Raw genomic sequence first — 11,022 nt, forward strand, 5'->3', positions numbered from 1 at the left:
ATCGATGGCCTCTTGCAAAGCACTCTCGACCTGACCCTCACATCCGCTGAGGCACCAGATGGTGATGTCGTCTGCGTAGATCGTGTGGTTAATGTTCGGGATTTTGTTCAAGGCCCTCGACAGGTTGATCATGCAGATATTGAACAGCGTCGGGGAGATCACCGCCCCCTGAGGTGTCCCTTTTGGCCCAAGGGTAATTTCGTGGGTCAAAAAATCGTCAATCTTAGGTCTTGTGGACCGCGACGAAAGGAAGGAGCGCACAAAATTGTACGCCCGCTTGCCGACGTGAAACTCAGACAAGCTCTTGAGAATAAAGGCGTGCGATATGTTGTCAAAAGCCTTTTCCAAATCCAATCCAAGAATCGCCTTGGTGTCGGCGGAGCCGGAGTCAATGACCTGGTGCTTGATCAGCTTCATGGCGTCCTGAGTCGAGAGCCCCGACCGAAAGCCAATCATGTTGTGGGTATAGCATTCGTTAGACTCGAGGTGGTCAGTGAGGCGGTTGAGCATGGCGTGCTCGGTCACCTTCCCGACGCACGACGTCAACGAGATTGGCCTAAGATTCTCGATGCTCGGTGCCTTACCCGGCTTGGGTATCAGTACTGTGCAGGCCGCTTTCCAGCTCTTGGGAATGAGACCACTGCGCCAGATTTCGTTGATCTTGTCTGTAAGAAACTCGATCGAGTCGTCGTCGAGGTGCTTGAGCATTTTGTTGGTTACCCCATCTGGTCCAGGGGCGGATCTGCTATTGAGGGATGCGAGAACCCGCTTGACCTCAGCCACGGTGAAGTCCTCGTCCATCGATTGCGCGTCGCGCCCCTCGTAATCGGGAAACTGGGGAGGTACCGGATCGTCCGTGGCCGCCAGGTACTTGTCTATGAGCTTCTCCGTGATCGCCTCATCTGGAGTTGAGTCGGTGGCCAAATGGACAGCTTTCGCCAAAGCTCTCTTCTGATTGGACTTGGTGTTGCCGTCGTGCAGTAGGTGTTTGAGGAGTCTCCAGCTTTTACCGGTCTTGAGTTGGCCCTCCATAAAATCACAGAGCTCATCCCATTGCTGCTTGCATAAGACCTTGCAATGATCTCCTACCGTTTTGTTTATTTCGGACATTTTCTTGCGCAGTCTTCTGTTATGGCGCTGAGTCTTCCATCTCGCGAGCAGTGCCTGCTTGGCTTCCAACAGATGCGCGAGCCTACTGTCCATCCTGTCCACCTCCAGATCGGTTGTCACCTCTTTGGTGGCGCTGGCCACATCTTCTTTTAATCCGTCGCACCAAGAGTCTAGGTCCGCATCCGGGGAAAGGGCGCGCTCGGAGCGGTTGGCTCGGAACAAGTCCCAGTCGATGAACTTAAAGGTCCTCGTCTTGTTGCGGGCAACCTCTATGAGCACTTCGATGATGCAATGATCGCTACCGAGGTCGATAGCTGTGTTGGTCCATTTGACGTTTTCCAGACTCTTGACAAAGGTGAGATCCGGGGTTGTATCTCGGCACACCGAGTTCCCTCTCCTGGTCGGGAAGTCCTTATTGGTTACCAGTGTCAGATCTTCCTCCGTTGCCGTGAGCCATATGTCTCTACCCTTCTTCGTATTGGTGAGGTAACCCCACGCCTGATGCTGGGCATTGAAGTCCCCCATGACGACAAGAGGTTGACAGCCGGCAAAATGCACGGCCTTCTTCAGAAGACCACCAGCCCTGGCTCTGTGTACGCTGAGCCTGCAGTAGACATTTAATATGAAAATATTGTTCCTTCGTAAGCACCGCTTAGGGGGGTCGACTAGTAGTTCCGTCATGACGTACTCGACCCCATTGTCCGCTGGACCGAGGTCTCGCTGAATGCACGTGAACCTTTTACTGACCAGAGTGGCCACCCCCCTTCCCCCTTCAGTGGAAGCCACAGTGACGAAACCAGGGAGCCTGATGTGTGATGATGTGATCGTTTCTTGCAAGGTGATAACTTGGGGTTTATCCTTTATGCCTTTTAGGTATTGTCGCAGGGTCGCCCGTTTGCTGACGAACCCTGCGCAATTCCACTGCCACATTGTTATGACGTTAGTTTCGTTATCCATGTTTGGGCTTGGGGATGGGTTTCGAGAGGGCCGCCTGCAGGATGGCACCCTCTGTCGGCGGGGCAATGACACTGTTCAAGTTTAGGACTGGTGTTGTCGATGTGCTTGGCAAAAATCCGTGGTGGGTCCCCTCCAGTCTAAGTATTCTCTCGCTGAGGGCGACCAGACCCAGCTGGGGGTGCGCGATCATTTCTTGTACTTGAGAAAGGCCTGACTGTATGTTGGAGATGGCCTTCTTGAGCTCCGAAAGGAGCTCCAGAGTCTCGTCTTCACTTGAGCTATCCAGGGCGCGACGCTTCACTGCACCCGCCTTGGGGGGAGCCTCCGCCATGTCCATGGCCGACGAACTCGTGGCGGCCGGAGGAGCCGGCGGTTTGAGCGCCAATTTTCGTATTTCGGCTATCTCGGTGGCTAGCCGACTGATTTTCTGCTTGAACTGGGCGTTTTCTTTCCTAAGACTATCATTGGCACGCCTAAGCTCTTTGAGCTCGTTCGTGAGATGCGGGTCGTGCGAGTCCTGGGAGTTGGACGCCTGCGCTTGGTTGCCACGGGCCCTATCGGCCCACGTTAGATAGGACTTGCCTTTACCACCGGAGGGGGTGTTGGATCTCGACCTGTTGGACGAGCCGCTCTGGGTGCGGGACGTGGAGCGGCCTCTGGAGCCGGAGCGCGCTGGAGAAGGCGATGATGGTCGTGATCTTGGGGCAGAGCGGCTTTTGGAGCCCCGTCGGCTCATGGAGCGACCTCGCGAGCACGAGCGTCGTTTTCCCCTAGGGCTAGGGCTACATGAGGCTTGAGAATAGGAGGATCGAAGGATCGACTGCGGGGACCTCTTGCTGTCTGGCGCGCTCGAAGCGTCGTCGGCGAACAATGTACGGAGTCTTGAATCTATGCGCACATTCTTTACTGGCAGTAAGGTGCGGACCGCCACAGAACTTGCATATTGGGGTGCATTGGTGCTGCTCATCAGGGTTTGGAAGGCCGCATCCCCGACAGACGACGTCGCTAGGTGTTGGACAGACATCGGCGCGATGCCCGACTCTTCCGCAGGCGTGGCATACGTCCACTTGCTTTCTATATAGGGAACATTTCAACAGGAGCGTTCCGTACCTGACAAAATTCGGTACCCGGTGCCCGTCAAAGGCGATGATCACAGTCTCCGTCTGAGCAATTCTCTTAGCTGCCAGTGCGAGCGGGTTTTTCTGGTTAACGATCTTGCCATCCAGCGTCGCAGGGTCGTCTTGCAACGGTATGCCACGTATGACCCCCTTGCACGTGGAGTGTGGGGCAGTCTCGTACGCGCAGAGTTCGTGGATGTTGCCCGAGATGCAGATTTGCTTGAGGCGGGAGTATCGATCGGCATTTTCCCGTCTAGGAGTGCTGGCCACCATAATGTTTTGCTGTAAGTTCGGGCACAGAGTGTCTTGTGAGAGCTCATCGGGTCTGATGCCGGAGGCTGCAAGTATAGCGTCAGCCACCACAGCCGCTCCAATTTTGGAGATATTCAGTCCACCTCTTGGTCGAATGACGATTTTGGTGTCTTCTTTGGGAAGAACCGGCATTCGGCCTGCCCTAATAATCTTGGACTTCAGCGATGCGCCGCTATGCTTGTCGCCACGGGACGCCGAAAGCGTTGCCGCGGCGTTAGGGCCACCTCCCCGCGATTTAGCGTTAACTCTTCTGGCGCTCGCAGTTTGCCATCCCTGGTCTTGAGTGACTTCCTCCGGGGAAATGTTTTCTCCCTCTACTCGATATTCCATCATGGTAACGGACGAGTGGCGCCGAGCCACCCCTGAGGCCGGCTGGGCGGCCTAGAGAAGCTAGGCCTAGGCCTGGTCTCCGAAGTGCTCGTTAGGTGAGACGCCGCCGACGGAGGCACACAAATGTCCGTAAAATGGTGAAAAATCACTCACTGTGGCAAAAGAGGGTGTCCGCGTGGTCCTTAGAACTTCGCGGAAAAGATTTGCACAAATAAACATGGACACTCGACGACAAAATGCTAGAAAAGTTGGCAAAATCCGGGAGCCGACGCGAGCACGTCTTGACTCGCCGCCGCCAGCGTCTCTCGCCTTTTACTTCTTATGTAGTTTTTTTTCGTTCAACAGTGGTTACAGACATTGGCGGTGGCGGACAACTACGGCGCCAAAAGGGCCCTTATTTGAATCTCTCAACAGCTTTCACTGTAAAACGAACGTGAAAAACGTCTGAAGCATTCTCCCCTTTTGACGTAACATAACTTCCTCTGAAAAGGCTTCAGACCGACCACTGTGACATGGGTGCTTGGGAAGGCGTTTAAAACAGACTCTACGCAGGCTTTATGTTGCGTAAAAAATCACGTTAGCGGTGTAATTGAGCGTTTCAAGGTAGTGAAATCAAAACCAGGAGTCACACAATGTGAATAGCGTAACGAGTTGGTCGTTGAGTGCTTCCAACAAATTACAAAAGACGACCAAATTTCCTGATCGTCATCAGCCGCAACATCAACAAAGTGCACAACGTGTCTTACAGGTGTGTAGCGGGTAACGTGCTTTTCCGAACACCGAATATAGCATATAGGGTGCTTCCTTACTTCTCAAAAAGTAGTCATGATGTAGGCATAGAGAAATAAAAAAAGGTGAAGAGTGGACACTCCCATAGACCCCAGCGGCCCAATCGACTCTTGCACACCTAGTGGTTGATGAGAGCAAGTGGCGTGCGCTTCCGGTTTCGGTTTCACTGGCGCAAATTTTGAATTACTTTGCATAACCGACGTTTGGCTATGACGAAAGTTCATGATTTCAGACCACTATTCATCGCCCAAATGGATAGTTTTTGTAGGTCGTTTTGATTTAGCGATTCCCTGTTTTGTTTTGTTCAGTGGTTCGTGCGAATCGGTCGTGACGTAATTTTTATTTCGATTAGGTTATAATAAAAAGAGATGCAGGTAATGATAGTTCACTACGGTTTTATTCATCGCGCTTGTGTTTTTCTTTTGGAACAAGTGATCAATGTATATATCAGTCAAAGAAACAGAGCATCCGCAATGTTTTATTCAAAGGCAAGGTAGAGTATGAGAATATAAAAAGCACAATATGACAAAGGTAGACAACAAATGCATCTCGCCTTACAAATAAATTGTAACAAATATTGTAACAAATACAGAGAGAACACAGACAACGCACACATCGCTAGAGTTGGCAGAAGCCGAGAAGCTGGTGAAGTATGACACACCGGGCCAGTGGGTAAGTAAGGATCTATGGCAAAAACACAGCGCACAATGCTGATGAAGAAGGAAGAAGTGACATATACACAGCAATGAAGTCGCGAATCACGCCTGGGCTTAACCGAAATAATGCATAGAAAAAAAGAGCGCACTGAAACCACACGACACAATATAGCAGAAAGGCAAAGGTGCAGTGTGCTGGCTGTGCTTAAGAACAGCTAGTCCAAAACGAAAAAAAGCAGACTTGATGCCTGCTTGTCCTCAGAAAGGTAGGGCTTTGCAGCTTGCTCACTACGTGAAAGACAAACTTTATGCCACAACACTGGCAGGTCTTGTGGCTCTTCTTATGCGTCGCCTTCATCAAAAACTTAAGATCCCAAGCGATTTGCGTCTGGGTGTTGCTGTGACGCTTGCGAGCTAAAATAGATTGTAGGCATCACTTATCCAGAATTGTGGACCTTAATTGGTGCTACGAGAGCGGTATTACAGGGCTAATAAATAGCAGAAGGAAACCACTTTGGCTCATTATTTTTCACAAAGGCTCTACATCGTACGTTATCACTCACAAGCTATATAAAAATAAAATGGCAGCGTCCGCAGCCCCATCAAACGCTACAAGTTTGGGTATTCTTTTGAAAATTTTGATGGGCAAGATGAGGAGGTTGATGAGAAGCTAAAATACGAAAAGCGTGATAACATGAACCGTGCCCACTTCATACTGTGTTCCTTACCCGCTCGAAGACATTTCAACAAGCGGTTTTGTTATCGATATATTACTTGAGCTGGAGAGATAAAGCATACACAGTGACCAAGCGACCCACAGTAAAGTGTACAGTTCGCCCGCATTTGCTACAAAAAATACAGACAGGATACCCAACATTCTTTTTAAGATTATGCAAATCACTTCGAGCGAATACACAGTGTTCGTACTCCTCATAGCGGGTAACCAAAACAATGAATGCAACGAAGGAGTGGTTAGTCCAGTTGAACTGAATATAAGCATATAAGACCATAATGAAGTCTGCTGTAACGAAGTAATAACATAACAAAGCTATTGCAGGATTCGGCTCAACTCGAATACTTTAGTGTAAACCCGCCGCTAATTGCTAACCTTTGAACTTGTCAAGCTGTATGCCCGAGATTGAAGACTGGAACCTAACCCTGTCTAAGTTTCGGTTCACAAAACGCACATGCCAACATAAACGAACCCGGCAAAACATTTTCAGAAACTTAGCGCGACACCCAGCAGAGCAGAAATGAAAATCGCCAACACTTGACAGATGGTGATACAAAACATCGCACACTTTCAGGTGATGTGCAGTGGCCTCAATTATGGCAAGAAAGTGAGATTCAAGTTGTTGTACGTATGCAAAAGCTGCTTCTGATGGCACAGTGAGATTCCCAAAAAGTTTGCTGGGGACGTGGTATGCTTTGAGCATTGTGAAATACTGGTGGGTACCCTTAAGCGTCTCACTGTCGTCTTTCAGTAACTGTGGGCAACTGCAACCGTCACATGCATTCCGAAAGAAGTGTTTGATGAGAAAACCAGCTACATATTATGCAGCGGAGTCATCGATAATATGGGAGTGAATGTTTGTCGCAAGTTCAGAGAGATCGTCTAGAGCGGGAAAGTCGTCAGGCTGTGGCTGTGCACACTCCTCATTATCCACAAGAGACGCACTGGTGAGGGAGAATGGCGAGAGCTGCTCTTGGAGGAGGTCACATTCATCATCCTCGACATTTCCGTATTCTGACAGCTTGAAGAGTTTTCTTATGCAGATGTGCTTCAGGCCACAAATAAATTGTGCTACATTGGGGTTGGTGTTGCTACCCTGTTTTTGCCTAATGTGGCCAAATATGTTCTCCAGAGGATCCTGTTGAAGCCTGCGTGTTAACAGGTATTCAAAATTGTAATTTTTGGAGAGGTCGTCCCATAGTTGACAAATTGCCTGAATTGTAATTTGCCAACCTACGATGGTTTGTGGTTGACGTCTGCCAACAAACTGCCATGATGCAATTCAGGGAAGCTGGCCTCGGAGGAAGTCAATCAGCTCTGAATCATTTTTCATGATTGCATGCCGCAGCTTTTGCGAAGTTCTTTTTTTACTCGAGCTGTTCAAGGCATCGAAAATCCTGTCCATACGATCACAAAATTGAGCTGTAGTGATGGCCGAGGCAGGCAGCACCTTCGCATACACCATTGCCGTGATAGCAATCGAAACTGATGCACTGAGGACCTGAGTTGCTCTGCTGACCTTCATATTAAAAAAAGGTTTCTGATGAACGTGCCGTTCAGTCAACTTTGGAGCCAATCGCAACCGCAACTCATGTGAGGATTGGTAAAGGCTTACAATGTGCGACCAGTTAACGATGTCATCCCCAATGTATAACTTGTGTGCTTGGACATTATTGCGCGTTGTTTTAATTAAATGCGGAACATCAAAAATGTAATATACCCGCTCACCATTAACTTCAAAAAAAAGGCTTTGCTACAGTCACTCTTAGTTGGTTAGCGAGACTTACATTTGAACTGCCCTGGTCACAAATGACTGCTTCCACTGCAATATTAATGCTCCTAAGCTCCAAAATGAGTGACACCAGCAAGTTATGCATAACAGATGATGGTGTTGATGTGTGCCCTATAGTAAAAGCAACCGGTTGAACCCACTTTCTCGAAACACCAACAAGCAGAAAAACCAGTGCTCGATCAGCGATGGTTGAAGTGCGATGAGTGCCATCATCTGTAAAACCCTGGACAACGTCTCTTGAAGCATCATAGTACAAATTCTTTTTGAGTGCTATTTCGTCGAAAACTAAAGCGCACACTCGGTCCCGTTCATTCCAAGCATGAGTATTTGTTGCAATGGAAGTAAGGATTCCTGGAATTATGCCTGGAGTCATCTTTACATTAGCTAGCCACCTCCTTAATGAACGCCGGGAGGGCAAAGAAAAATATGGAGCCAGAAATCGGTATGCTCGCGGACTTCGGAAGTTTAAGTGAAGAGAGAATTTCTTGAACCACACGGGAAACCGCTTGCCCTTGCGTTTGGGCCTCAAGCGAACATGTGCAGAAAGAAGTTTAAAAACCTCCTCCGTGACGTGCAGTCGGTTAACTCCAAAGGCCTTTGAAGTCGATGACGGTGCTTGGTGAGGCTGTCTCCGCAGTCTTTTGATAGTTTTCCGCTGTGCTGCTACTTTGGCTTGCAGATGTTTAATGGTTTGCTTGTACTTCATTGATGGAGACATTGTCGCTGGCACACAGGAACGCACTGCAATAAACAAAAAATGGGTGTAAAAGCGAAGAACAACTAATCCCATACGAGCACTTTCCTCGCTCTTTCAGACCCAAGGTGCACAACTTTCTGTGGTGCAAAGTTTTCGATTCCACTACCTAAAAACAAACCATTCACAATGTTGAAAATGCACAAAAAATGAAAATCACTGAGAGCCCACCCTTACATTTTGTAAGTGCACACGTAGTGTCCTTTTGAGGATAGTTTCCTCAGAATATCCTAAACATAAAATAGCACATGAAAAACAGCTGCAATAAAAGCATAGTCACCATTATCTCTAAGGCACTCAGGCGTGGAGCTGTTGGCGGAGACGTCTTCTGGAGGGTCTTGTGAAGCTTGTTCAGTGCCTCGGACAGTGCTGTCGGAACAATCTTGCGAGCGGCCTGCGGAAGTCTCTATATCAATCCACTCTGGTGTTGAAGTGAACATACAACTTACCGGCCACACAGGTTCCTTTTGTGACAGCTGAACGACTGGTTAAGGTTTTCTTCGGCAAGACGAAATCAGCAAAAATTCTTTCACCAGCTACAAGGGAGCTGCCACCTGCAGAGGTTTGGTCAACAGTCAATTTGGGTAAAAAAAAAGAAATCGCGACACTGAACGCACCCTGTTCATCGGGGCACCTCAATGTGTGGGAGCCACTTTTTGAAGCCTCTACCGCAGGTCCTGAAGAAATGAAATTACGACAATGTGTCAGTAAGAGGCTTAAAATAACACAAACTGAAGCTCATCCGCACCTTGCAGTGCAGCTTCTGCAGCCATGTCACAGTCACTACATGAAGCGACGCTCAGAGAACCTGCATATATGTGCAGTTGGTACAAGTTACAAAGCTTGTAGCATGGGAAAACTTAAACAGCTCTTTCAAACGCATAAATTGGTCGAACGTGGAAGAAAAGAGACAGCACCAACTAGGAAACAAGTAATTTGTGATTTTTGGAATTATCAACAGTGGCAGCTTTCACTGATGAAAGGTATACGTACATGTGCACTCAGGCTTGAAGATAACGTGAAATAGCCCTTTAAAGTCTTTCAAAACAAGTTGCGCAGGTCCAGAGCATCAAAACATGACAGAAATGTAAACCTGCTGTTAGGAAGGTAATAGCCCACAATTCACAGAGTTTAAGACTTTCCAAGTGTTACTTCTGTAGTGAGGTTTCTCCATCGGCTACAAAGATCTTCACGGTTAACTGTCGCCACTGATTCAATACAAGTGGCTGCTATTTCACATATTTGAGTTTCAGTCAATCACTTACATGGTGCAGCTGGTTGCACACTGGGAACAGCCATTCTTGTAAGCCTTGTGTGCCCAGGGTCCATGAAACTTTGAGCAGTAAAATGGTCGCTACAAACCCTGTACGTTGCGTACAATAGGCTGGCCGGCTTACTCAGGAGATCATCGCGTCCAGCATACTGCATCCATGCTTTCATCCTGCATTGGCAATGAACTATCAGCTGAAAGGGAAAGTGCTTGAATAGTGATTTTTTATTGTTACCCTCACTTAGCAAGTACGAACAGTAAGCCTACAGACATGCAAACCATACAAAAGCTTTAACACACCTGCCGTCCCGTGGTACGCGGAAGAAACTCGTCCCAGGCTTCTTGTGGGTTCTGCCATTGTTGAAGCACCACGATACACAGCAGTAGCTGCCGTAGCTTGGACCGCCGGACGGCATGGCGTCAGCGCGGTCTGAAAATGTTAGTAAGTGGATGCTTCGCTGTCAAATTACGAAAAAGATATGTGCACGTCATAAGTGTACCAGCAAACCCCTTTGAATGATTAGCTAACCGATGCACAATACAAAACCAGTGATACATCTCTGACCCATAAAACTCTGACTTACAAAGATATACGTCAAGACCACGAACAAAGATCAGAAGTTTCCAGGCCGCTATCCCTTGTAATGCAATGGTATCGCGGCCTGGAAACTTTAGAACACCTTCGTGCGTACGCAGTATCAGCAGTACATTGGGAAGAAAAATCGTAGTTGAAATTTGTGCGGTAAAATCATATTGGAAACGTAAAAAAAATTTGTGGGCAGCTTGCACTAGTGGCACAAGGCTAGCGAAGAAACGAAGATGATGGCCACTTGGCTAGTCCAGATTTGCCTCCGGCACACCAAGAATTATTCGTGTTCCGAGCCTTCGGGAAACGTGTCGTGAAGCATGCGAGGCCCAGCGAACTATTCTCAATATTTTGCACCGAGCCACCGAGCCTATGACCTAGCTGCCCAGCTATGCTCAGCGCACAGACGCTCGCGTCCGTGGCAGACGCAGCACGCGTCGCCTCGGCTTGACGCCGTGCCGCCTTTGCTATACTGCATACGTTGCACAATGTTCCCGTCTAACCGCCGCATAGAGCCACAAACTTTCTTTTTAGCGAACCTCCCAGTCCTTACAAGCTTCAGAAAAAGGTTACAACTGCGTGAATGAGACGCCACGTAAGAAACAAACTCGCACA

At 48.5% G+C, this 11,022-nt stretch overlaps 1 protein-coding gene across 3 annotated transcripts; it reads right to left on the reverse strand.

The window, feature by feature from the left end:
- Positions 1–8,395: 8,395 nt before the first annotated feature.
- Positions 8,396–10,733, reverse strand: LOC142768897 (uncharacterized). Of its 3 annotated transcripts, XR_012885531.1 has the most exons (5): positions 10,122–10,733; positions 9,817–9,992; positions 9,001–9,228; positions 8,832–8,945; positions 8,396–8,538 (listed from the first exon to the last, which is right to left on the reverse strand). XR_012885531.1 is itself a non-coding variant. In XM_075871410.1 (3 exons), the coding sequence occupies exons 1-3, from the start codon at positions 10,235–10,237 to the stop codon at positions 9,268–9,270; spliced, it is 384 nt and encodes a 127-aa protein (XP_075727525.1). In that variant the 5' UTR covers positions 10,238–10,733; the 3' UTR covers positions 9,236–9,267. The 3 variants fall into 3 exon arrangements, 1 of the variants encoding a protein (XP_075727525.1); XR_012885530.1 differs by having other exon boundaries at positions 8,832–9,228; XM_075871410.1 differs by lacking the exons at positions 8,396–8,538; positions 8,832–8,945; positions 9,001–9,228 and adding an exon at positions 9,236–9,359.
- Positions 10,734–11,022: the final 289 nt, after the last annotated feature.

The sequence above is a fragment of the Rhipicephalus microplus genome, chromosome 1 (genome assembly GCF_043290135.1).
Source record: "Rhipicephalus microplus isolate Deutch F79 chromosome 1, USDA_Rmic, whole genome shotgun sequence".
Lineage (NCBI taxonomy): Eukaryota > Metazoa > Arthropoda > Arachnida > Ixodida > Ixodidae > Rhipicephalus > Rhipicephalus microplus.

What these genes read in the sequence shown, in the direction of transcription:
- LOC142768897 (XM_075871410.1), bottom strand. Translation starts at nt 10,237, where the DNA reads ATGCCGTCCGGCGGTCCAAGCTACGGCAGCTACTGCTGTGTATCGTGG. An exon ending in CGCGTACCACGGGACGGCAG is followed by an intron (nt 9,993 to 10,121) that starts GTGTGTTAAAGC and finishes TTGCCAATGCAG; the next exon opens with GATGAAAGCATGGATGCAGT. An exon ending in TGTGCAACCAGCTGCACCAT is followed by an intron (nt 9,360 to 9,816) that starts GTAAGTGATTGA and finishes ACATATATGCAG; the next exon opens with GTTCTCTGAGCGTCGCTTCA.